Source organism: Phoca vitulina, unplaced genomic scaffold, assembly GCF_004348235.1.
Source record: "Phoca vitulina isolate PV1807 unplaced genomic scaffold, GSC_HSeal_1.0 scaffold21, whole genome shotgun sequence".
NCBI classification, from domain to species: Eukaryota; Metazoa; Chordata; class Mammalia; order Carnivora; family Phocidae; genus Phoca; species Phoca vitulina.
In genome coordinates, this window is record NW_022589724.1 from 21,130,432 (window position 1) to 21,158,343 (window position 27,912).

General features: G+C 45.0%; 1 protein-coding gene across 1 annotated transcript in view; it reads right to left on the bottom strand.

Annotated features, from left to right (window-relative positions):
• TTLL11 (tubulin tyrosine ligase like 11) overlaps positions 1 to 23,894 on the bottom strand; it is a 227,359-nt gene extending 203,465 nt beyond the window's left edge. Inside the window, exon 1 of the mRNA XM_032418525.1 lies at positions 23,196 to 23,894. Coding sequence (XP_032274416.1) covers positions 23,196 to 23,894 — 699 coding nt within the window. The remainder of the gene's footprint in view (positions 1 to 23,195) is intronic.
• Between the last annotated feature and the right edge of the window lie 4,018 nt (positions 23,895 to 27,912).

Consider the following 27,912-nt stretch of genomic DNA (forward strand, 5'->3'; position numbering starts at 1 on the left):
TCAAAAGATAATCTGTGAAAAATACCTAACACAGAGAAAGCACTCGCAGTGTTTGCTTCTCTGCCTCTCAAAACCAACCAACCAAACAAAACGACTTTGTTTCTATTATAGTCAATCCAACTTCTTCGATGAGTAGGGCATTCAGAAAGTTGGTTGACAATGTGTTTATGTGGGAAAATAAACTCTCAAGCTAAAAGCCGATTTGCACTGGTTTATAAATCTGCCAAATATCCCTGCTGGGGAATCTGGAATCCAAGGCATCATGGGAAGAGGAAACAAGGGTCTGTATTAGCAAAGGCTTTAAAAATAAAGAAACGATGTACTTTATCTCTCACTTTCTCATGACAAGCCGAATCCCTAATTCCTAATCCTTTCTCCCCACAATGGTTACCAGAATGAAAACATTCCCCATTTTCATGAATGCTAGATTTTGTTTGTCCTACAGATAGTCTCACACAAGCACACAAAGACATATATACGAGGGGATGGTGGGCGCAGCTTTATAGAGGGGCAACACCCTGTAGACGGTCAAATGTGTGTCGATGGGGCACTGGTTAAGTAAGTGATGGGACACCCGCCCTGCGGGATGTCATGCAGCCATAAAGAAAAGGTTGCGGTAAATCAATTCGTGCTGACGTAAAACAATAGCTAAGTTCTATTGTTTAATGAAATAAAAGGTGCAGAGTAGAGCGCATCATATGAAAGCATTAGGTAAAGACAAAGAACTATTTATACACGGATGCTTGTGCATGCATATCTCTGGAAACCTACCAAGAAACTGCCCATGGTAGTTGCCTTTGAGGAAAGGAACTGAAGGTGGGATAAGAGACATATTTTTCAGAGTTTACACTTTTATACTATGTTGATTTTTTTATCATGTGCATGTTATTAAGTTTTAAGTCAATCAATGAAATTGAGATATATGGTAATAATGAAGACACTAATGACTAGAGTGATAATATTCACAGTGTGTTGGATTATGCACCCCTGGGGCTTCTTTCTCAACTATCCTCTGAGGTGGGGGTTATTATCCCTGTTATTCAGCTGAGGAAACTGAGGCTCAAAGTTTGGACAAATTCAATAACTCCTTCTAGTCCACACAGCTAGCAAGGAGCAAAATATGGATTGGAACCCAGTGTTGACAGACTCCAAATCCTTCTTTATACTGCATTGGGGCAGAGACTGCAGGCTGTTCTCCAAAATGCATTTCCTCTTCTTTCTGGACACAACGCTAGTCTACATTCCCAGGGTCCCTTGCCGTGAAGCCTGTCTGTGACCAAACTTTAGTCGGGCTCCTCTGAACGCTCCTCCCAACGAGGCCTCCACCTTTGGCCTTCTGTGTCGGTCTCTGCATGGCCCGGTCCTAGCAGTTTAGCAGGAATTCCCCACCCAGTATCTGATCCCCCTCAGTATCTCATCAAATTCCTCATCGTCCACCTTTGGTATCTGATGCCCCCCGCCTGCTTCAGTAAGAATCCTGTCCAACTGGTTTAGCCAGCGGCCCCCCTGCCCCCAGTGTTTCTTCTTAGTAATTTTCCATCCCTTCACCCCCATCCCGCTCCTTGGCTATACATGCCCACTTGTCCTAGTGGTATACAGAAGGCAGCCCAGGCCTCTTTGCCTCTATTACAAGAGTTCCTGAATAAAATCTGTTTTTACCACTACTGCCCAGCTCTGGTTTCCTTCGAGGAGAGTTAGGTGTGAGTCACGGAGCACCTGCTATGAATCAGGCGTTGTCTTCAGGCCTGGCAATACAGTGATGACTAGGATAGTCCCTACCTGTGCAGTGGGGAGACTTCCCCAGTACTGGAGCCCTATCTCCTCAGGTGAGGTCAGAGACATTGCAAAGCAAAAGCAAAACAAAAGGCCAGCTATGCGGCAGTACAGGTAACAGGTCAGGCTGGGGATGGGGAGCAGGGCGGAGGAAGGACGAGAGGAGGGGTTGGTCACTCTCCCAGGTGAAGGTAGGCGAGAGCCCCCTGCTGGATGGCCCCAGAGAAGCCCCAGCAGCGTAACCCCCAGGCAAAAGCATCCTTTCCTGCAAGAGACAGGAGGACAGACAGAGGAGAGCTAGCGGGGGCTGGACTCACTCCCTCACTAATGCATCTCTCTGCCCCTCTGCAGCTGAGGCTGGCGCTGGCACACACTGTCCCATTCTTCCAGGTCACAAGCCCTCCCTGGACACCCGCTATAGGCCAGACACTAGACACACACACACACACACACACACACACACACGCACAAACACTACCTCTGTCCTCAAAGTGCTCAGAGTTTAGTGTCCATAAACAAATCATTATCCCCACGAAAAGCAATATATAGAGAGTTACCTACCAGGTGCTAAGAAGACACAGAGGAAGAAGCAGCTGCTCCTGCAGGGAGGGGGGTGGCTCATGGCGGAGCTCACAATTGGCTGGATATTGAAGTGGGGCTCCAAGTTCAGTGGGCAGGGGATGGGGGGGAACGAAAGCTATTCCAGCCCAAGAGGTCAGTGGGAGCAAGGCTGGCGGCACCTGCCTAACCTGGGCTGTTAGGGTAGACAGCTGGCGTGGGAAAGTGGGAAGGAAGCCTGGCAGGGGTGAGGCTGATGGGCTAGCAGGGGGAGATTTTAAGGGCCTTAAATGCTTTGCCAGGATGTGAGCAGGGATTTTGAGTGTGAGAACATCCACCCCACAGCCTGTCACCACCAGAGGGGCCTCATCCCTTTGGCTCTTGCAGCTGAAGCTGTCTTCCAAACTCTCCTCTTACATGTGGCACCCGAGGAGGAATCACAATTAATTTGCCATCAGCTTGCTCATTACTAACCAGCAAAGATCTCAGGACGGAGTCAAAAGCATCTTCAAGGAGAGCCAGACAAGTGTCTCTGAGGGGCAGGGGAGAGAAGACAGGATAGATGGAAGGGGAGGTAGCTGGAGGGTGGGAGAAAGGCAGGCGACAGCACGGAGCCCAGTGGAGGGGCAGACCGACAGACAGGCTCCTGCCCGAGGGGAGTGTAGGGTAGGAACTCAACAGGGCACTGACCTCCGTGCCATTCGTCCTTTGCACAAAAATCAATCCCTGCGTGTCTGGTGGAGGGCAAACACTGCGCAGGGGAGGGGGCTTGGTGCAGGGGAAGGAGCAGGCAGCATGAGGTCAGGCCCAGCGTTGAGATTCTGGTTCCACCCCTCCGTGGCTGGTGTCCCAGTCCCATACTTTCCATTTCCTTCCTCCCAAATGCACAGCACCGTCTCTCCTGGTCCGTGATGCCCGTGCCCAAGCTCCTAACCAGAGTCTGGCTCAGAGCGGACCCTCGATGCCCAATGCCCGTTTGTTCCCTTCCTTTTCCCCTCAGGAGGAGGCCCATGCATGTGAAGAGCCTCCTTATTCTTTTATTTCCACATGGTCTGAATTTGATTTAACTCTGCGGCTTCCTCCTCAATGAGGTTGAAATATATCATTGGTTACTTAACGGCCCTTCAAGCACTGAGGCCTTTATTAAATAGCAGCGTGATACCCATGTGATGAGAGTGCCAGGGGCCCACAAATCTCTCCCCACTGCTTCAGTGAAGACAGCTTTCAGCCGCCCCCTGGGCCACCATCTCCTTCTGCCTGGAAGGAGACTCAGGGAAGGGGGCACAACTGCCTGGGGGGCTCCAGTAGCTGGAAGGTGGAGGCCGCTCCCTCACCAGAAAGGAAGACAGTGGTCCCTGGGGAGAAGAGACACCAGCGAGCCAATTCTCCCCTGGCACGGCACCCACCCCACCACGGGACAGATGGAGGACAGTGCACTTGACTTGGCATTGACAAAGACCTGGGTTTGAGTCCTTTGGCCAGCCCGGCCTCGGTTACCTCATCTGTAAAGGAGAACGAAGGTATATCGCCTCCTTGCCTCAGAGGGGGGCCGGGCAGCTCCATAAAGTGATAGCAGTAACTCTGCCACCCTTCTGCAAGGAGGGCCTGTGATCATGCCCTGCTGGTTTCTGCAGGTTGACTCGGTCACAAAGTACCATCCCCAAGCACTTGGCACATGCCAGAAACTGACCAGGAAGCCACTCTCCCTGCCCTCAAGGAGGCTTTCCCTACTTCCAGTTCACCCCCCAAGCCCTCGATACACCTTGCACACCACAGCCAGAGGGGTCTTTCCAACATACAGAGGTGATTTCTGTCACACACACACACATATACACACATACCTGTTTACAACTACCCAGGGGTTCCGCAGAGCTCTCAGTTTGCAGTTGGGACCTGTCCTCTGCCCACCTCTTAGGTGGGTAGCATCATCCCTCACTATCCCTCCCTCAAATTCTGTGTCCCAGCTGCACTACAAGGCTGGCAGTCCCCTCAAGTTCCCTGTGTTCCAGCTTGCCACCCTGTTGCTGGGCTTGCCGAGCCGAGTCTGAACACTGGAACCCTTGCTCAGCCCTCTCTTCCTTTCAGACTCAGCTCAGAGGTCCCCTCCTTAGGATGCTTCACTGAGCCCTGCATCTGAGTCCTTTACCATTGCTCTTCCTCCTGCACAGAGTTGTAATAACTAGAGAGTGAGCTCCCTGCAGGGAGGGACCCACAGGGGGTCATTTCTTTGTTTGCCTAGTGCTCAATGGAGTCCATGGTGCAAAATAAGGGCTCAGGACATGTCTGAGGAATGAATGAAAAACTCATTTCCGCCAATAGCTATGAAGAGCCTACTACTCTACAGTGTGCCAGGCTTTGTGCACTGGAGCGTGACGATCTGCTAATAAACAATAATAACCAAGACCTATGTAGTCCTTGCACTAGTTGAACTTAAAATCTGGTGGGAAAAAGAGAAAATTAAACAAGCCATGACAATGATGCTGATCTGTACTACGACAGAAAAGACCTGAAGACAGAGGAGGACGGACATAGGCGGGAGGAGAGAAGATCAACACAGACTATGGAAAATAGCAACACCTCACCAATCTGGAACTCCGCTATCTCTCTTATCCAGAAAGTAGTGGGAACCCAGAAGGAAGGACTAGAGGCTACTTAACAGCCAAAATCTGTCAAAAAGACTGACTCTTATTTCCCTGAGTGCCTCTGACACACACGAGCCTTTGCCAAAACCTGCAGGTTGACCTCATTTCCCCTCCCTCTGCCTCCAGCACACTTCCTTCATAACTTCATAACTTCACAACTTCATAACTAATAGAACCCTTAGCATCCCACACTGGACTCATCAGCTACACCTGCTCCCCTGAGACTGAGGCCCCCAAGGCCACCATGTGAGGCTTTTTTTTAGGTCATGCACAAGGGTGCCATGATGCTGGTCACACACAGGCACCTTTCATATTTTGAACACTTTCATATATTTATAATTTATATATTTATATTTTTTATTCTATAACATGAATTATTCATACAAATATTAGTTACTATATAATATTTATATATTATCATAGGAAAAGGACTTGTTGATTTAAACTGGGAATTCAAAAATATTCTGGTTCAGTAAACAAACATCAGATGATTTTAGCTGGGCAATTTTATACTGATGACAAGAATCTTCTGACCAATGGTACTCAAGTGTCTTGTTTTAACAAGAAAATATGTACTGTTCCCCTTTGACAAATCAGATTATCAAAAGACTGTTGATCTTTTCTTTCTTTCTTTCTTTCTTTCTTTCTTTTTCTTTCTTTCTTTTCTTTCTTTCTTTCCTTCCTTCCTTCCTTTCTTTCTTTCTTTTCTTTTCTTTCTTTCTTTCTTTCATTTGACAGAGAGAGAGTATAAGCAGGGGGAGCCGCAGAGGGAGAGGAAGAAGCAGGCTTCCGCTGAGCAGGGAGCCCAATGCAGGACTCGATTCCAGGACCCTGGGATCATGACCTGAGCCAAAAGCAGACGCTTAACTGACTGAGCCACCCAAGTGTCCCAAAAAACTGTCGATCTAATAATATCTAAAATAGACTGTGTTTCTAAATCAGATCTGCTTTTACATCTGATGTATAATTGATGAGTACTTTTCATTTTTTTGAAAAATTCCTCATTAGTATTAATGCACTAGTTAAACCATATTGCAGTTCAATTTAGCTGATGTTTGCTGCTTGTGCCAGAATATTTCTGAATTTTAAGTTTAAATCAACAAGTATTTCATTATAATGCCATGTAAATATTATCTAATAACTAATATTCATTTATCATCAATAATCCATTTGCTGCAACAAATTCATTATTGAGATGTAAATAATTTATTGACTAATTTTATATTTTTTTTCCTTGAGGAGGGGGCACCTTGTTCTCATTCACACAAAAGGATGGTATAGACCAGTAGTGGCCCTGGTTCAAGGGCAGGGATGGTGTCTACTTGTGTCTTTTTTTTTTTTTTTAGAGCGTGAAAGAGTGCGAGCAGGGGAGGGGGGCAAGGGGCAGAGGGAGAGAAAGAGAATCTTAAGCAGATTCCGTGCCGAGTTAGGAGCCCGATGCGGACCCGATCTCACAACCCAGAGATCATGACCTGAGCCGAAATCAAGAGTCTGATGCTTGACCGATTAAGCCACAGGCGCCCCCCTATTTTTTAAGTAGGCTCCACACCCAGCATGGAGCCCAACACAGGGCTTGAACTCACGATGCGGAGATCAAGACCTGAGCTGAGCTCAAGAGTCAGACACTTAACTGACAAACCACCCAGGCGCCCCTAATGGTGTCTCTGCTGCCATTGCCTTGAACAGGCCTTGGGGCACAGTGGACGTACAACATATATGTGTTGAATGAATAATGGAGAACTTCAAGGCCTCAGGATTTAAAATCATATATGTATGCTCTATTTCACTGTACTCCCTAGAAATACTCCTGCACATTCTAATGGAACAGTACTGCATAAACTCTTGAACAACCCTCCTTAGTGACCAGCTGAAGCTTATTAAACTGTCACCCAGCAGGGACCATTCTCCTTTCCCTTTGTTCCCTAGACACAGAGTACTTTTTCTGAGACGTCTTAAGAGTAAGAAGTTTTCACAGCTATCACATACCATTAAAGGAACATCTTTGCAACCTGCCTAGACAGTCATAAAGTTTAGTAATTTCTGAGAAAGTGTCATAAAATCCAGTAAGATGGCAAGGCTTTGTGTAAGTAGTTTCAAATAGAGCTGAGGTTCCTTAAGAAAGGAACAAGTGCACAGGCTAAAGAAAGCTATGTTATCATGGAAAGTAAACCCAGCCAAAACCGAAGACTTGCAGGGGCTTACAAACAGCTGGTTCTCTATTTCTGGCTTGAGCTTTGCAATGCCAGAGATGCGATGAGTTCACTGCCTGGAATCCCTTTATGTCATTTCCCTTTAAAGAAAATAGTCACTTTGAAGGTAGTCCAAAAACACAGCACTAGAACCATTACCGATTACACAGTTCAATTCAATTAGCATTTGCTGAATGCCTTCTCTGCGCCAGGCATTGAAGAACTCAAAGATGAGTAAGACAAGCTCCCTGCTACTGGATATCCTACAGTCCAGGGGAAGAGACAGACCATCTCAATCAATAGCCTTGCCCACCCAGCCCCATCTTGTCCCAGGTAGCATCATCTCTCCTGAGGTATAAGACAGCATCCTAACTTGCTTCTGCCTCCACTCTGGGGCTCCAATCCATTCTCCAGAGGGATATTTTTCAAAAGGCAGGTGTAAATCATCTTTCCCCTGCACACAGGGAATGGTCTGGCCCCTGAGTGCCCCTGGCAAGGCAAACATCAGATTAGAAGCTCCCATATCAAGCCAGGCCCTCTGTGAGGCCACATCCTCAGTGGGCAAACCAGAAGAAAACCTGCCTTGTCTTGGGTGTTAGCTCAGGGAAGGGGAAAAGAGCCTCCCCTTGGAATGCCTAACCATAACACATACAATTCTGGAGTCAGACTCTGAACTATGGCTATTATCTTAAAAGCCTAAGACCAAAAATTTAGTTTCCAGTATTCTAGGTTAGTAGAGCCCTCTGAGCTACTGGCACAAGATGAAAATCCTCACTTTAAACTCAGGTCTCAGAGAATTAACAGAGATTAAAGTTCCAAGGAACATGAGCTCACTGTCAAAAAAGAAAGGTCTAGAAATGTCTAAGTGAGAATCCCAGAAAAAGAGAAGCAAAACAATGGGTAAGAGGCAATATTGAAAGAGAAAACAGATGAGAATTTTTCAGAGTTGATAAAAGATAGCAAACCTCGGCGACAAGAGTCCCGACAAATCTCAAGCAGAATAAATAGAAAGAAATCCTCACCTTCAGGAAGTCATAATGACACAGACAACATCAAAGACAAAGAGAAGATTTTAAAAGCAGCCAGAAGGAAAAAGACACTTCACCAGCAAAAGAAAAAAGTCAACTGAGAACTGACCTCTCAGTAGCAAAAATAGAAGAGTAAACAGTGGCATATTCTCAAAGTGCTGAGATCACATAATAGCAACTTGGCACTGTATGTACAGCAACACTATCTTTTAAGAACGAAGGTGAAAGGAAGGTAATTTTGGACAAACAGAAACTGACAGCATTTATTACAAATAGCCCCTCACCAAAGGAACTTCTAAGAGATTACTTCCAGGAGAAAGAAAATGATCCCCTAAAAAATAATAAAATAAAAATAATAATAATAAAAAAATAAAATAAATTAAATTAAATTAAAAGTAAGAAAGGAAGGAAGAAAGAAAGAAAATGATCCCAGAAGGAAGGTCTGAGTTGTAAAGTGGAATAATAAACAAAGCAAATGGTAAATGTGGGCAAATCTAAAATACACCAAAGCTTTGTAAAAACGAATAATAATGTCTAATTTGTAAAGTTCAAAAAAAGGATAAAGTAAGAGAGAACTAATATATTGGACAACAAAAGCATATAAGTCAGGAGGGATGCAACCAAAACGAAATATCCTAAGATCCTTGGTGTTGTTAAGAGGAAAGTAAAGATACTAACTTTAGACTTTGTGAAGTTAGTTATACACATATTAAATTTTCTAGGGTAACCACTAGAAGAATAAAAATAGGATGTAAAATTTCCAGACTAGTACAGGGGGGAATGGGAAAAGGAAAAGTCAATTTAAAAACATATGAAATCCATAATCACAGAGGGAAAAACACTAATATAACTCTTCAATCGTCAGACAAAAATATCAGGGCTATAAAATTTGTATAATGCAATCCACAAGCTAATCTGGTATACATATGTAAAATACTGCATTCAAAACTAGAGGATACACATTCTTTTCCGCAACAAATAGAACATCTCCATTTATTAGGCTATAAAGCCAAAAACTGGAAAACAGAAAAAAGCAAGGAGAGCGGGCAAGAGAAAGAGAGGAAAGAAAGAATATCCTTTAACCACAATGCTATTAAGATAGAAATTAACAATAAAAAGATAAGCAGAAATAATCTCATATGTTTAGAAACCCTTAAAAAACCGACAAAGCTAAATAACTCACAGGCCAAAGAAAAAAGCTTCACGAAAATGCGAAATACATAGAACTAAAAGGTGAATTTTTAAAAATGCCACATAGCAAAACTGTGGGTGCAGCCAAAGTGGTACTTAGAGGCAAGCTTGTATTTTTTTTTTTTAAAGTAAACTCTATGCCCAACATGGGGCTTGAGTTCATGCCCCCAAGATCAAGAGTCTCATGCTCTACTGACTGAGCCAGCTAGGTGTCCCAAGTCTGTAGTCTTGAATGTTTTATTAGAAAAGAGACAGGCTTAGCATTCAACTTAATGTCAGAAATAGAACAACATAATAAGCCTCAAAAGTAGAAGAAAGGAAATCATAAAGAGCAGAGAGCCATGAAATAGAAAACAAAAATAGAATGGAGATGATCAATAAACCAAAAGTTGCTTCTTTAGAAAAACTAATCAAATTGAGATCCATATAAAGTACCATAAGTGACTAAGCAAGGATACTTAGCCTAGCCTGGGGTGTGTGGGAGTGGAGGGGGTCAGAAAGACTTATGGAAAAGAGGAGGCATGAGCTGATCCTCGAAGGATGTGTAAGAGTTAGCCGAAGAAAGGAAGGGAACATTCTAAGGAAGAGGGAAAATATGACCAAGGCAAAGGGGACTGGTACAGCATGAAGGCTCAGGAGAGCCACTCACAGGGCGGTATTAGTAGTAGATGAAGTTCAAGGCCTGAAATACGTGAAGTATGGAGAAGCTTAGGGCCCAGATATTAATAAAAAATATTCAACTGAGTCTTTACTGTATTCCTGGTATCATAGGCTAAATACATGATTATATTTTTTAATGCTGGCAACAAGCAACTCCATGAGGTACAATTGTATTACACCCATTCTATAAGTAAAGAAACTGAGGTTCAGAGCAAAACTTCCCTACGGTTACATAGTGAGTTATTCCAAACCCATATCTGTGTGGTTCCAAAGTCCCTGCTCCACTGCATCTCAGGTCATGGAAGTCTTCACGTGGACCTTTTGTAAGGAGCCTGAGCTTTATCCTTGAGGCAAATATTCAAATCTACCCCACAAAAACCAAGACTCACTCTTACAGTGAAAGTCTGGAATGGCGTCACAGCTGCCACCAGGACAGAGTCCCTTTCATACAGGTGTCCAAAAAGTCGACGTACCAGTAACGGGCAATATTGCAACGCAGAATGACAACAGGACGCACGGGGCTGACGTGAGGTCCTGAGGCATGTTTACAATTACTACCTGGGAGGCAAGTACTATGCAATGACGAGAACTGGATAAGCACATGGCACTTTTTCCGACATCTTTATTTTTTTTTTTTTTTTTTAAGATTTTATTTATTTATTTGAGAGAGAGAGAGAGAGAGCGCACATGAGAGGGGGAGGGTCAGAGGGAGAAGCAGACTCCCTGCTGAGCAGGGAGCCCGACGCGGGACTCGATCCAGGGACTCCAGGATCATGACCTGAGCCGAAGGCAGCTGCTTAACCAGCTGAGCCACCCAGGCGCCCCCCGACATCTTTATTGAAATACAATTCACATACCACACAAGTCATCCATGTCGAGTGTACAGCTCAACAGTTTTCAGCACAGTCATGGAGCCGTGCAACCATCACCACAACCGATATTAAGACATTTTCATCACCCCAAAGAGAAATCCTGTACTAGCAGTCGCGCCCAACTTCCCCACCAAAAGCCTCCCCCACCCCTAGGCAACCACGGACCTACTTCCTCTATACAGACTTCTCTATTCTGAGCGTTTTGTATAAATGGAATCACCTCATGGGCGGTCCCTGTGGCTGGCTTCTTTCACGTAAGAGGTTTTCAAGGCTCATCCATGTTGTGGCATGTATCAGCGCATCCCTTTTTATGGCCAGATAATATTCCACCACATGGATAGACCATGTTTTGTTTACCCGTCAGCTCATGGACATCTGGTTGTCTCCGCTTTTCGCCTATTGTGAATAATGCTACTATGAACATTAGCATAGTGTTTTTTAGTGAACATCCATGTTCATTTCTCTCAGGTATATACCTAGGAGTAAACTACTGGGATGTAGAAATTCCATGTTTAACATTTTGAGGACCTGCCAAACCATTTTTCAAATGGCTGCACCATTTTACTTTCCCACCAAGAGCATATGAGAGCCCCAATTTCTCCACATCCTCACCAACACTTATGATTTGCTTTTTTAGACATCCTAGTAGGGACAAAGTAGCATTTCATCGTGGTTTTGATTTTCATTCCCCTAATGGCTAATGATGGTATGTGACATTTTAATACAACCTTTAATGTGTCCTTTTTTTTCACACCAGAGATATTTTGACAAAACCTAAGAGACAAAGAAATAACCTATTGAAACTTTCCACAGTTTCATTACCCAACTGTATGCGAAATGCTTAAACCTCAGCCTATGGGAAGAAGATCCAGGAGCCAGATGTGGGGAAAGGGTCAAGGGTAGAGAGAAAATCAAGCACGTCCACTGAGTAAATTATTTGAAAATTTAAAAGTGGCTTTATATTCTGATGTGGCTATTTCAATTTAGACATAATAGCTACACAAAAATAGTCCTATCAAAATGCCCTGCTTTGAACTAGGAATAATTCTCAGAACTAGATTTGGCAAAGACAGGGAAGAGATTCACCTAGTTCACTCTCTTCTCCAATATTTGTCATTACATCTTTCAAAAGCAGGTACTTGTAGGAACTCCCATATACTGTTAAGTAGAAACTGCTACAATTCAAAAAAGAAAGAAAGAAAGAAAGAAAGAAAGAAAGAAAGAAAGAAAGAAAGAAGGAAAGAAGGAAAGAAAGAAAAAAAGAAAGAAAGAAAGAAAGAAAGAAAGAAAGAAAGAAAGAAAGAAAGGACAAAGAAAGAAAGAAAGAAAGAAAGAAAGAAACTGCTACAATTCTTGGAAAGCAAATTAGTGATACATTCCAGAAGCCTGAAAATATACATGTCCTTTCACCCAAATACTTCATTTCTGCAAAGTTTATTTTAAGAAAATAATTTAAAATGTAGGGGAAAAGGACTCCAGAAAATTTTTTCACAGAGGAATCAATCTAAACATTTACTAACATGAAAATAAATAAATAAATTTCACTGAATGAGATCTTTTTTAACAATTAAGATGACATTTCTGAAAGTTTTTATAGCATAGGAAAATGTCTAAATTATAATGTGGGCATTAGTGTTAACATAATAACACTATATCAGCTTTGTAAAACAATGACATTAATCACATCAGCTGAAATTTATGCTGAAGAAATGCTGAAACGAAATGCTTCAAAAAGAAAAGAGTCATTGCATCTCTGTAGTAGGATTATAAATTTTTTCAATTTTTTTTCCAAAATTTTAGTATTTTAAACAATGTGCTTTTTAAATGAAACTAACAGCCAGGCTCAAAGCCCAGTCCTGTACTGATGACTTAGGTAATTAAGTAATTTCCAATGGTCTTATTTATTTCTAGGGGGCCAGGAAATCATACTCAATTTAGACGGGCAATGTGGTCACTGGAACAAGACCCAGCCTGAGAGCCAGGAGACCCAGCGTCTAGTTCTAAGCTGTATGTCGCCTAACAACTCTGAAGGGTGGGAGAGTTGAAATGGAACCAAGACTTACTATGTAGTGGCTTTGGCATGCAGGTTATATATGTTATTAAACATATGTTATTAAAATGGGACAACCACCCTATGAGACAAGTATGATGCCCCCCATGTCAGAACTAATAAGTGGTGGGGGTCCAAACCCAAATCTAACTCCATACCATAATGACAACTATGAAACAGAAATAATGAAGTCTACCATACTCATTGCACAAAGTTCAAGTCAATTAGATAAATGTATGTAAAAGTTCCACATAAAACATCTAGCTCTGGGGTGCCTGGGTGGCTCAGTTGGTTAAGCTCAGTTGGTTTGGTCTCAGGTCATGATCTCAGGGTCCTGAGATCGATCCCCGTGTCGGGCTCTGCACTGGGCATGGAGTCTGCTTAAGAGTCTCTCTCTCCCTCTGCCCCTTCCCCCTTCCCTCTCTAAAAAAAAGAAAAACCCATCTAGCTCCATAGAAATATAAGACCCTAAGGTTCTCAACACAGCCTGTTAATCCATTAGAAGTTTAACAGCATCTGAAGATAGAACTGTGTGTGTTTTCTACCCTCTTGAGCCAACAAGTCAACAATAAGTAAGGACTGCTTTTAGTGAATAGGAATGAAAAAATTTTTAATTAGAATAAGATAGATTATGCAAGGCAAATGACTATCTATTAGATGTTTAAATAATCAACAGGGGAACGGCTTACAATGCATATGAGACAAAAAGTAATTATCCACAATATTTATAAACCAATAAGAAAAACATCAACATAAGCAAAATAGAAACATAAACAACCTGAAAGATAAATGAACAAAGAATACATTTAGGCATTCCACAGAAGAAATAGTACAAAGGACTAGTAAGCATACTGAAAGCCCAACCTCACTGACAAGCAGAGAAGTGTAAATCAAAAGAACACATTTTTACCTATCGATTGGGCTAAGATTTAGAAGATTAATAGGAGATGGATTGCAGAGAAGATGAGAAGATAGGCACTCTCAACATTGCTGGTGGCATTTGATGGTGACCATCAAAACACAAAGTGCATATACCTTCTGACCCAACAATTCCTAGGAATTTATCCTACAGAAGTATTTATACAAATAAACACTTATTGGGGTGCCTGGATGGCTTAGTCGTTAAGCGTCTGCCTTCAGCTCTGGTCATGGTCCCAGGGTCCCAGGATCGAGCCCCGCATCAGGCTCCCTGCTCAGTGGGAAGCCTGCTTCTCCCTCTCCCACTCCCCCTGCTTGTGTTCCCTCCTCTCTGTGTCTCTCTGTGTCAAATAAATAAATAAAATCTTTTTAAAAAGTAAAAAAAAATAAAATAAACACTTATTGTCTGAACAACGATGTCCACTGTGCCTTTCTTTGTCATTGCAAGGGAAAAGCGTGGAAACAATATCCATCAATAAATTTTATGATGGTATATCCATAAAATGGACTATTAGATTGTTATTAACATGATATGAACCCATACTTACTAACAGAGAAAGATGTCCATACTAAAAAAGCAGTTGCCAAACATTATACATATTGTTTAACTGCAGTATTTAAAATCATGTATGTTTAAATTTATATACTCTATATGTATCTCTTGCATCTCTACATATGATTCATATTGCGGTGGTCATTAGCACCGTTCACCGGATATTCTGATTATCCTCTTTATACCTTCATGGTAGGACCGCACATCCCCAAGCCCTGTGAGGTTAGCCATGCCATGTAACGCTTTGGTGAATGAAATGTGAGCACAGTCACTTCTGGGTAGAAGTCTTAAAAGTCAGTGCACAATGTGCACATTCCCTTCCCCTCAGTGACTCAGTGAAGCAGGTGTTGAGCTGGAAGCATGGGTCTCTGAATAACCAAAATGCTGACAGCCCCCATCCCTCCTCCCCCCATCAACCTGCACTGAATTCCTGAGCATGAGCAAGAAATAAATTTCTGTTGTTATCAAGCCACTGATATATTGTGGTTTGCTTGTTACTAGAGCACAATTTAGTTATCCTGACACATGCAGGAGTAAGAAAAAATTCTGGAAGGATACATACCAAACTGTAACAGTGGTGTTGCCTCTTAAGGAGAAGAGTTAGAAGGGAAGGGGATGGGATGAGGAACGTGGGCTTGGGGGTTACTTTATATACTTGGGAACTGCATACATTTTTTTTTTTTTTTAAGATTTTATTTATTTATTTGAGACAGAGAGAGAGCACATGAGATGGGGGAGGGTCAGAGGGAGAAGCAGGCTCCCTGCCGAGCAGGGAGCCCGATGCGGGACTCGATCCAGGGACTCCAGGATCATGACCTGAGCCGAAGGCAGTCGCTTAACCAACTGAGCCACCCAGGCGCCCCGGGAACTGCATACATTTTTTATAAGCACATATTGTTTTTGGATATTGAACAAATTTATTTATAAATAATCTAAGATGTCCAGAAAATTTACCATTGTTGCTTTTTTAGATTCCAATAAACCACAGTTCTGAGACACAAGTAGAAATAAAATCTCCCTATGAGCATAAAAAACAAAATAGGAAAACTGTCCTTCATGAGTTCTAGGCAGATGGACAGAAGGACTTTTTGGAAAAGTAACATTCTACCGAATTGGGATGATGGGCGCAGGAGAAAAACTGCCCTATTCTTCCAGCTCCATGAAGGATAAGGAAGTTTTATTCAGATGACAAGAGAAGCAGATGGGGCTACAGAAAGAGTCGTCAGAACTGCCTGCTAGGACTTACAAAGGCATTTATAAAAATCACTAGATAATGGTTCAAACACACCCAGGGAAACAAACACGCACACAAATGGCAGCCGAGGCAGCTGTTACAGGCACGACTGGACGTGACATGAAAGGAGAGATATTAGTCCATGTGGAACAGAGAACCAGGGTTACTGCTCTCTCCAGCAAAACACCAACCTTTGCAGAGGAATCTCAGGGACATAACGTGGCTGCAGGGGAGAAGCCACAGGAAGGGAGGAGTTCAAAACTAATGAAAGGACAAGCAAGGTTATTTGCCTGTTCACACCTCCACGTTTCTGTTATAAAACTTAAGGAAGATGTCACAGAAATTCACTGGAGGGAAAGCCAAACAGGTATTCCTACTGGAAACACAGGCACTTTAAAGATTTTCTGATTGAACCCTCCTATCAACCCTACCAAGTATGTGATGCTCATTCCTAGAGATGAGACACCTTCGGCTCAGAGAGGGAGAGCAGTTGCCCAGGGTCACAGAGCCAAGATTTAAACCCATGTCTGGCAATGGTGTTTCCAGAGTCAGTGGGAGGACTGTAGGGATGACAGTAAAGAGTAAAGAAACCAGCTCAGGAAATCCACATCTCGTCCACACAGCTAACGGGTATGTTCCCAGGCACAACCTCAGTCCTCCCTGTGAACTCAAATAGCTACAATAAGCTTTCCACGGTGATGTATTTGATAATTAATACACCAAAGTGTGAGGAAGGCACCAGGTTCAAAATAGCGGCTTTGAATTTTTCAATTAAACTCACAAAACCTTAAAAGTATGATTGGTTCAAAAAGTTTAAGTCTGTGTTATTTTAAAAATTTTAAACCTAGACTATATCACGTTGACATTCATTTAAAATGTAATTGTCCCTTATCCACGGAGAGCTTTGTGGGTTTTTGCTATCTGCTGTATCCCAAGAGCCCAAATATAGTCTGGCACAGAGTAGGTCTCAAAATATTTATGAAATGATTCCAATGAGCTGGTCATAGATGTTCTGGTTAACCAGTAACCTATATATGCAGACTAAATTCTATAATCGTTTTTTTCTAGTTTTTAAAAAAAGTAACCAAATAAATAAATAATAAATAACCAAAATCTGTGATTGCTCAAAGGAAGAAAAATGGCTAACATTTACTAACTACTCACAGTGTCAAGCATGGGGTTAAGGCAATTTACACACATTCCCTTATTTAATCTCACAAAAATTCTGCAAGGTAGGTGTCATTGACTTGTTACAGATCAAGAAATTGAGGCTCAGATGCTATATTTAGTACACGATCGGTTGGGTCACACAAGTCATTAGTGGCAAGGATTTTAACTCAACTGCCTGAATCCAAAGCCCATGCTAGCTCCAGACACAACACTTCCCCTCTAGAGAAGGCACTTAAAGAGTGGGCAGTTACTCAGGCCATTTAGTCAAATAAATGTACTTTATTTTCAGCTAACTCAATTGCAAGTAATATGAAACAAATAAAGGGAGAAACATGTATGTTACTTCCAAATAAAAAAAAAATTTTTCAAAGGTCAAAAAAAAAAAAAAAAAAAAAGAGTGGGCAGTTACTATTATAATACGTCCTTTTCAAAGAACAGATTTGAAAGAAAAAGAAATTGTATGATTGAATTTTTGCGTTCGACTTCTGCTGATACAAACCCAGAATCCAGAATGCTACCAAAATTGAGGCTCTTTACAATAGAGGGTATGTTTACATAACACGGGAAACAGCTCTAGGAATTATGGGCTAAAAAACCAAAATTTTAATTTGTACTAGCCCCTGAACTTGAATATGAGCCCCTGGAACTTATTCTTTAAAGGACTGTTTGACACATTAGTGTGGATTCAGGAAGCTATTGCACATACCATATTGTTCAAACAATAGCGGTAGTGAATTGTGATTTTTATGGCCAGACAAGCTCAACTGGCAAAGGAAAAATTCTGGTGGACTAGCATTAAAATAGCATGTCTGTTGAAAGGAGAGCATTTGATGGAGTAGGATATAAACCATTCTTACATATAATGTTGTTTTCAAAAAACGGAACGTAAACTGCAATGACTATCATTGGGACGAGAAAGGGAGGTAAGATTAAACTATCCAGTTTTTCATTTTATACTCCTACCTTCTTCCAGAAGGAATGAGATACAGCGATTCATAGAGCAGGACCACATTCCATAGAGGAGCAAGGCAACTCAGCTAGTCAAATGGCACCCAAATTACTTCTCTGTGGGCAGCAACAAAATAGGATTTGGAAGGTACAGTCACCAAATGCTCCCCCTGCCAGGCAGGATATATTTCAACGTGTTTTATTTTAAGTCCTTCCTATTTGCAATACCGCTCTCCTGGTTCTGAGCGGCTCCACTGTCATTTGAGAGTTATGAGTCAGACAAACGGGAGGGTTAACGAGTGGAGAATTATAAAACACACCAACAAGTGTGCTTTGGAACAAGACAGACCACTGTGTGAACCCTGCCTCTGCCTCTTACTTGCTGTGCCCACCTCAGTGTCTTCAAGCATTATCTGGGACTAAGAATAATAGAGTAACTCCTGGCAGGGTGGATTCTAGCAAAGGATTAGCAAAGAAGACAGTGTAGGACTATACGCTGGTTCCAGGCACAGGCCCTGGATGGTTTTGCCACTTGTTACCTGTGGCCTTGGGCTAGCCCTGCACCAACCTCTCCCTAAGCCTCAGTTTCCTCATCTGTAATTTGGAAATGATAATAGCATCTACTTCGGGGGCTTGCTGTGAGGATTACATAAAACAATCCATAGTAAATGTCTGATATAATTTTTAATAAGCATAAAACACTAAGTACAATGCCTGGCACAAAGCAGATATGTAATAAGCAGTAACTAATATTATATAAGTTATAAATAGGACAATATAATAAGTGTATACATATTCTAAAGAAGGCTGGATAAAGTTCAGAAAACAACCCATGATTTGGAGTCTCTGAAACAAAGAGCTCTCACTGTAATAGATCTTGGGGCAGGGGCTTATGCAAGCTATTATCAACAAAGGTCCTCCTATGGAATCTCTCAGTGCCCTCGTTCACGTCAGCTAGCTGGTGTCCACAGCACCACTGAGCATGTATACAGAACCTACATCTCCAAGGAGGGCAGCTCATAACAATAGTGGCATCTATTCTCCTTGGTGTCTTTTCCCTAAGGTTTCTTTACTGCTGGTGTCAAAACTGCAAAAGAATATACAGGACTTACACAGTTGAAAGAGGACCATACAAGTCCACAAATATTTACTGAGTATCTACTAGGAGCCAGGAACCATCCCTCTCTTTCATGTGGCAACTTCAATAGTGACTCCATAAGCCTGATTTTGCTATTCTAAAATAAACTTTCGCCTTATCTATTAAGTTCACAGAGCTAACATTTGTGAATTTTCCTTTGAGAGGCAAATTTAACTTTGTAGACAAGAGTGGATTAGACCTGACCAGCGTGGAGAGAACTGAAAAGAGAATCATCAGAGAGTTGGCGTGGTTCACCTGGGGCTGAGAGAGTGGGCAAGAGAAGCAGAGTCTATATATGGCAAGATCCTGTCATATTCAGACAGAAGCGCAAGCTTCTCGGCGTGGCCTCCAACATCCTCCGTGATCTGGCTCCTTCTTCATCTCTCCTGCTCTCCCACATGCTCCCTATGCTGCCATCGTCCCATTCTGCATACAAAAGCTGATCCATGCTCCTTGCCTTTCTTCCTATTCTGTGTGGAATGGCCTTCACCCATTCAGCGCCCAGATTGGACTGCCATTGTGTGCACGTCTGTCCCTCACACTGGGAGCTGCTGGAGGGCAGGGAGTGAATCCCATTCACATCCAGATCTGTAACTCCACCCCAGGGTCTGCAGATAGAGATCCAGTAAGAAGCAGTAAGAGCCCAGAACTGAAGGCTGCTTTCAAACAGTCTGTTTCAAATGCTAGCTCCGCCATTTCCCAGCCGCATGACCTTGGAGAAGTTAACCTCTGTGTACTTCAATTTCCTCTTCCGTAAAATGGAGACAATGAGGCACTTTACTGGGCTGTTGGGAAAATCAAATCACTGCAGCTACATACACGGGGTAAGAGTTATGTAAGCGTTCATCACAGCTGCTGACATTCACAATCACTGTTGTTAAATGTATGTGTAATAAAGAAAAGTGAAGGAGGAAGAGAGACCGTGACCTGTAACCGAGCAAATGTTAAATTCACACGCTGGCTACGTGCTGCCCTGCTCAATGGACCCAGTGGTGTAGCCCCTCACTATGCACTCACAGAGGAAAGACTTTTACCCTGGCTGGTGTTCATGACCTTATTTCCTACCTGGGCTACCCACCCACCCCTGCCAAAGCCAGCCGGGTACTCCCAAATCCTGCGGCAACAGCACAGCGTGGCGTACAAGGGACACCACTCGATCCCTTGTGTCCCAGCTCCCAGTGGAGATATGCCTGCTCCTAGAACATCAGTGCTGAACGTTACAGATGATCTTGTCCAACATCACCCCTGTAACAGATAGGGAAACTGAGGCCTGAAGAGGTAGTATCTGCACTTTGTTGGTACCTGCTTTATAAGTTACTTGTCATGCAATCAACTTTAGAGTAGGTACTAAAAATACCATCATCATAGCTTAAAGCTGGAAGGAACTTAAAGTTTACCCACTCCAGTACTTTTGAAACTCCACATTCTAGGGTATCAAGATGAAGTGTGAGCTCTGTGGCAAGTATCATCATTTGGTGAATATGTGCCCCAAGTCAAACACCACTCCTGCCCTCACAGGAGGACCAGGACCTCATAGACTCATAGGGAAGAGTGACATTAAGTGAATAATGACACAACTAATAGTAAAGTCCTAATGAGGTGAGTGAATTTGTTTTAAAATATACCGGAAGGAGCAACTCCACTTGCATGCCAATATGCTTTCTTACCGAGAAGTAAAAGGCAGGACTGGGGTGGAGGGGGCAGTTACAGGTAATGCCTGGAAACTGCCCCCTACACTTGGTTCACCAGTGCAAGGGCCTCGTGTAGACTAACATTACCATTATGTGGCTGCCACGGGAGAACCATTAAACTAGCTAGCCCAATCTACCCCCATTTGATAGACAGGCAGACGAAGAAGCCTAAAGAGTTTAACTCATTTGCCAAACGAGCAGAGTCGATACATGGAAGAACCTTAAACTCTTTTAGTGGCTCACTCAGCCTCCCAAAAACAAGTCCACATCCCCCATCTGACCCCTGCTCATTTCTCCAGCCTCCCCTCACCACCATCCTGCTGCCCACTCATATCCAGCCATACTGAACTACATGCAAAGCCCCGAAGGTACCTCTATGCCCATACTACGCCCTCTACCAGAGATCCAAAGTCGACAGCCCCTAAATAACTCCCACTCCTCTTCAACACTCAGAACTCAGCTTATACCTCTCTCCTCCAGGAAACTCTTCTTGAGATGGCCTTTCTCTTCTCCCCCAGCACTTACACCTTTACATAGGGACAGGGAGACACACATCACATAATGTGTTCATCCATTTAACAAGTATTTATTGAACACCTTCTATGTGCCAAGCACCTGAGGATACAGCAGTAAATAAAACAAAGCCCTTGCCCTCGTGGAGCTTACATTCTAATGAGGGAAACAGGTAATAAACAAACGATACATAATATAGTGTCGAGTAGAGTTTAGTGCTATAAAAAAGATAATAAAGAAGAGCAAGGGTTGGAGGAGGGATCACAGGGGAAGGCTTCTCTGAGGAGGTGGCATTTGCTCAAAGAGCAAAAGTGACAGAGTGAGCCATGCAAATAACTGGGAAAAGAGCATTTCAGGAAGCAGCAGTAAAGATCCTATAATCACTGCAATGATTTTTTTTTTTTACTTGTGTTTTTTCCCTACTGAACTATAAGGTCCTTGAGGGCAGAGATTACATCTTAAGCATCTTTGATTCCCAGGGTCCAGCATCCACAGCAAACGCTCACAGACTGAGTGCATGAACCCGGCATGCATGCCTGCTGGTTTCTGAGTCCTTCTGACTCCATCTCTCAAGATCTAGTCAGTTTCGTGTCTCTCTCTCCCACGGGGCTAAGCTAAGCACAGGCCCTCCTTGGGCCAGTCATCCTTGCCTGGTTCTGGGCCTGGTTTCAGTCCCTGGATTCTCATTAGGACCATGGCACTGACAAGTTCTCCAATTCTATGATGTTCTGGCCCTCATATCTCTGGCCCAGACCTGGGACCCTGCCCAGAACTGGGAGCCCTCCTTCCAGGTATCCTAGGCATAGAAGTCCTCCTCTGAATCCCAAGCCCCACGCCTGGGGACCCTGACACCCAGGGAGTGGGGAATGGGGAGTGAGACTTCCCCAATGGCTAACCCCTACCTACCTGGAAGTCTGCCCTGCTTGATTCTTGACTTCCCTCCAAACTACATGACTCCTTCCTGTTGGGTCATCAACCTTCTGACCTCATCAATTCTTTCTGTGGCCATCTCTCTGTGCGTTCCAACTTCATAAAACCATTCCTGAATGTCTGCCATAGCCAAAGACAGAGCTAAGTACCTGAATCTTCATGTTGCCTGTTGTGGACTCCTGTTCCATCAGCAGACCATCTGAGTCTAAGTCTCCAGACCTGACTCCCCTAAATCACAACCCCACCACTCCTGGAACCCTGTTAAGTAGCCTTAGAAGCTGAAATGAAAGTCAAATGGCTTTATCCAGTCAGCCAACTGCAACAGGCACCCCTCTGTGTCACCAGTGCTGCATCCCTGCCCCCGCCAGGTCTAAAATGGGTTCGGGGATGAATAACCCATTCCTTCACTCGCCCTTGCATCCACCACTTACGCACCACATGCCAAGTCCTAGAATGTAAAATACAGTTCCTGCCCTGATGATGATGATGGTGGTGGTGACAGTGATGGAGGAGGAGAGAGACGTGAGGGTGGTAGGATGAGTTACCATTTATTGCACACTTGCGCTATGCCACAATAAGCAGTGAGTCTTCTAATACTAATACGAGACGGGTATTATTAGCTTCACTTCACAGAAAGGAAACAGGCTGAAGAGGTGAAGCAACTTGCTCAAAGTCACACAGCTAAGTGGCAGGGTGTGGTGAGACCCTAAGTCTGTCTGCCTCCAAAGTACCAACTGTTCAACTGCCACACAGTAAGTGCTGAACGAAGAGAACTTAAATGCAGAAGTGAAAGAGAGGGTCCCGGGCCCCGAGGACCCAAAGCTGGGGGAGGAGACAGACCTAAAAGCTAAGATCTACAACGCAGGGGAGCGCGGGCATCTACAGCAGGGGAGCGCTGAGGGCTAGAAGCCAGCGCCGTAGTGTAGGGGAGCCCGGGGAAGGAGTTGGCTAACCTGCCCAGGAGCGGGCTGAAAGCCTTCTGGAGGAAGTGACTGGGGGCTAGGCCTTGAAGGATGAGCACCTGGAGCGTGGCGCTCGGCAGGAGCTCAGCCCTCAGCCCTGGCCTGGGCCGCCGGGTCCTCTGAGGTCGAACTGTCCACCCTCCCGCCGTGCCCACGCGGCCGGGCCGGGCCTCACCTCCTTCCACTTGAGCTGGCGGATGCTGATCTTCAGGGCGTCCAGGGAGGTCCTGGCCTTGGAGCTGTCCACGGTGACCGGCCGCTGGGAGCAGCACTCGTCCGCCGAGCGGCCCGAGCTCCGCCGGCAGCCCCGGCCCTTGCTCCGGGGCTTCCGGTGCGGACAGAGGCCCCGCTCCCGCGCCGGCTGCGGCTTGGCCAGGGGCAGCGTGGGCAGCGGCCGCGGGACGACGCGGGCGTCCCCCTCCTCGGCCGCGCGGGGCTGCGCCGGGGCCCCCTCCCTGGGCTGCTCCTCCGGCGCCTTGCGCTCCGGCTCCCCGGCCGCGCCCGAGTCCACGCCGCCCTGCTCCGCCGCCGCCGCCGGCGCTTCGGCCACCGCCACCGCCTCCGCCTCCGCCTCCCACCCGGCCGCCAGCTCCCTCTCGGAGCTGCCCCGCTGCATGGCGCTCAGGGCCGGTGCCAGCGCCAGTGCCACCGCCGCCGCCGCCGCTCCGCCGCCCCGGCCCGCGACCAAACTGCCGCCGCTGCCACGCGCTCCCCGCCTGAGCCCGTTGCCATGATCGCTCAGGCTTCGGTTGACAAGGGCAGTCGCCTCCTCGGGACGGGGCCCGGGAAGGGACAATCGCCGCCGGAGCCGCGGCGACCTCATAGGCGACGGCGCCCACGTGATCAGGCCTGTCACAGAGGCGGTGGCGGCCATCTTGGAAGAGGGCGGAAAGCCGCCTGGGCCCGCCCGCCCGGGAAGACGGCACTAGCCTTCTGAGGGCGCAGAACTTGGAGAGGCAGAAGATGAGATGGAGGTTACGAAGGTGTTGGGCGCTTGTGGGGCTCCTGAGCCCGGGGGCTGCGGAGGACGGACGAAAATCTCAAACAAGAGGCCCACTTTCCCCCACCTCCCATACACAGTTGCTAGAATAACTACCTCGGAAGGAGGAGACAGAACCTCGCCCCGTGGAGGGAACGCCACCATCGGGAAGCACCTCAGTCTGATGAGGAACAGGCCCAGTCCAGGCCCTGGGGGAGCAGCTATCCGCTGAAAGAAACACCTGCTGGTCCCGGGAGAGCCCCAGACGGAGAAGGGAGACATCTTTCCCTGCTCTCAGAGAACGCCCCATGGGATGGAGAAGCCCTACACATTCCCAGTCAAGTTGAGGGCATTAACACCGCTTTTCTTATTATGTCATTTTTTTTTTTTTTTGTGGTAAAATAAACATAAAAGTTACCATTGTAACTTTTTTTAGGTGTGCAGTTCAAAGGCATTAAGTGCATTCGCATTATTTTGTAAAAAACATCACCAACATCCATTTCTGGAACTTCCATCTTCTCAAAGTGAAACTCTGTACTCATTAAACCATAACTCCCCAGCCTCCCTCCCCCAGCTCCTGGCAACCACGCTTCTACTTTCTCTCTATGAATTTGACTCCTCCAGGGACCTCATTACATACAAGTGGAATCATACAATATTTGTCCCTCTGTGTCTAGCGAATTTCACTCAGCATAATGCCTTCACGGTTCATCCATGTTGTAGCATATCTCAGAATGTCATTCCTTTCTAAGACTGGATAATGTTTTGCTGCATGAATCTACCACATTGTCTGTACCCATTCATCTGTCAGTAGACATTTGGATTGCTTCCACCTGTTGGCTATTGAGAATAATGCTGTGAGGAGCATGGGTGCACAGATACCTTTTCAAGTCCCTGCTTTAATTTCTTTTGGGTTGCAATATATCTTTAAAGCCAATCCAAGGAGAGGGTTCTCCCCTCTCACCTTAGGGAGCCACATTTGTTTGTTTTTGTTTGTTTGTTTGGGGTTTTTTTTAGGGAATGCAGTTGGGAAGGTGTAACAGCACCCCAGACTGAAGACAGTAACCGTAACTGCACACCGGTGGCCCCTCTTTCTCACTCATCTCCCCTGGTCTCTTGTTTCTTTGTTTTGGCCCTGGGATTCCCTGCGTAAATAAACTGCCTTGAAATGCACCAGTCATAAACTCAAGAGGTCCAAACGTCCTTTTAGCAGCAGAGGGCGCTCTCATCTCTTTCTCTGGAGGCCACCGTGGTTTATTTCAGGGTTTAAGTATACTCATGTGACTGCCTGTACCTGAGTTATCTGGGTGCTTTTTTAGAATGCAGGTTCCTGAACCCCAACCCCAGAGATTTTGATGCAGAATATTTGGGTGGGACTGGGGGTCTGTATGTTAAATTAGCTCCTCTGCTGATTCGAAGGCACCCAGTGTCAAGAACCATTGATCTAATCTATGTCAAGGCCTTTGGAGATCCGTGGAGCTGTCCGTGGTACCAAAGAGAAGCCCTCACCACCCCCCAATCTCTTTACACCACCCTACTCACCCCACCAAATCCTGTCTCTCCTCCTCCATCCCTGGTCTCATCGAGGGGTACTGCCTTTATTCAGTCATCCATGCTTGAAAGTTGCAGCACCTTAACTTATTCCTCTCCCCCGCCTCCTAAAATCAGTCCATCTCCAAGTCGTATACATTTTTCACTGAAATGTCTCTCTCATCTTCCCTCTCTTGTCCATCCTTATTATCATTCTCCCAATTCAGCCGTCAGCCTGGACCATTGCACCAGCCTCCTCATGGGTTGCCCTACATTGGACCTCACTCAGATGTCTCCATCTTGGATAAGCTTTCCTCAGTGCCCACAAGCAAATAGTTAACTCTCTCTACCCTTCTACTGACATACGTGATAACCCTCTACCATGTCTGTCACACTGTATAGAAATCATCTTAGCCCCCTCCAGTAGTCTGAGAAGGAACATGTCTGGTCTGATTTATCTCTATATGTCATTTCCAGGGGCCAGAACAAAGAGGTCCTCAGAAAGTAGTGTGAATGCATACTTTAATAGCTGCTTTCCACTTCATTTGCCAAATCTGGAAAGACCATTCCATGCAGATATAGTCATATTCATTTGGCCTTGTATCTCAAAAACCTGCCTCAGGGCCTTTGCACATGCCCTTCCTCTGCCTAGAACACTCTTTCTCTAGAACTCTGCCTACCTCTCCTTCAGCATTTAGTGTAGATGATACATCTACAGAGATACCTCCAATTTCTCAATCTAAATCAGCCCTCTTCGGATGAAATAGCGATGCAAGAGAGAAAAACAGGAGGAATCACAAGGCAGGGTACAATTAAGTGCCAAATAAGGCAAGGAGTAAAAAAAACTACTTAGGTAGGAGTTCAAGGAATGGAGAATTTACTGTGAATTAGAAAGCTAGATAAGACTTCCTATAAGAGATGGAATATAAACTAAGTCTTCAAGATGGAGTGACAATCAGATAGATAGAAAGTAGCTGGGGTGGTCATTCCAGAGGCTGTGGGCAGGGCTGCCATGTGCAGTCATGCACGTGACCCAAGGGGCCTCAAAAGGGCTGAAATCCAACTTGTGCTCTGCCCACCAAGCCTCAGCCATTGAGGCTTTGTCCACTGGAAGGGGGCACCTTTGCCAATTGGTTCATAGGCTCCTGGGGCTAGTGGATGTCCTACAATGAGAGAGAGGTGAGGAAAAGGCACAGTGCAAGTAGATTTAAGAAGTGGATAATCGTAAGTCTCTTTGGGACCACACTGGTTGAAACACTAGCCTTAGAGGGAGGGAGAACAGAAAAGAAGGCCCATTTGATTTCATTGTCAGATCTTTGAACACCTCCGTGAGCTCTGACTCCTCAGGGAACTGTGGTAGTGGAAAATCCAACCCCAAATGGGACTCCTCAAAGAGAAGCCGGCTGAGGAGCAAACAGCAGGTTAGAATGAGGGCCTGGGACGACTTCTCGAAAATAGGAAAATGTGTCAAAAAGTGGATCCCTCCCATAGTTCTCTCCTTTTCCTTCACAGCACTCACCACAGCTTAGAGTGGGAGTCTCGCCTGTCTGTTTATTTGCAGTGGTCTGTCTTGCTGGCCAGAATCCAAGTGCCAGAAGTAAGGAGCGTGCTGTTCTTGCTGACCACTCGATCCCAAGGCCTAGTTCGGTGCCTGGCAGAACTGTTTCTTGAATGAATGAATGAATGAATGAATGGAAAAGAAAACTCAGATATTCAACAATAAGGAAGTAATTAAGCAAACGGTGGCAAATGCTGTCAATGACAACTCTAGCCGCTAAGGAAACTGTTGATGATGTAACATTAAGCAAACGGGGGCAAGCATTGCAATGACAATGCTGAGACACTGTTCTGCATAAACAGGGCCTGGAAGAATACAGAGACAAAGGAGAACAGCTGTGGATCTTGGCTGAAATTTGCCTCGCAATTTGGGTACACTGTATTAACCTTGGGGCTCTTCATATCCTTAGACCCAGAAACCCATACCATTTCTAGAGACTTATGCCATGAATCAGAAAGGCAGCTTTCCACGGTGATGTATTACCAGGAGCAAACCTCTCAGCCCCAGGCTCTGACCTAAGCATTTTACATACACCGCATCCTGTAATCTTCACAACAGCCCTGGGATAAGTCCTGTTACGAATCACATTTTACAGATACAGAGAGAAATTGTTACCCCGAGAAGTCACTTGCCCAAGTCACACGGCCAGGAAAGGGTTCCAACTCAGCATGGCGTGACATTAGCACCCAGCTCCCAACACCCACACTCACCCCCACACCAGGACTTTGTGCACAAAAATACTCAACATATGGAAAAGAAGGAAAAAAAGAGAGAGATGAACCAAAAAACAGAGTCTTAACTATAGAGAACAAACAGATGGTTACC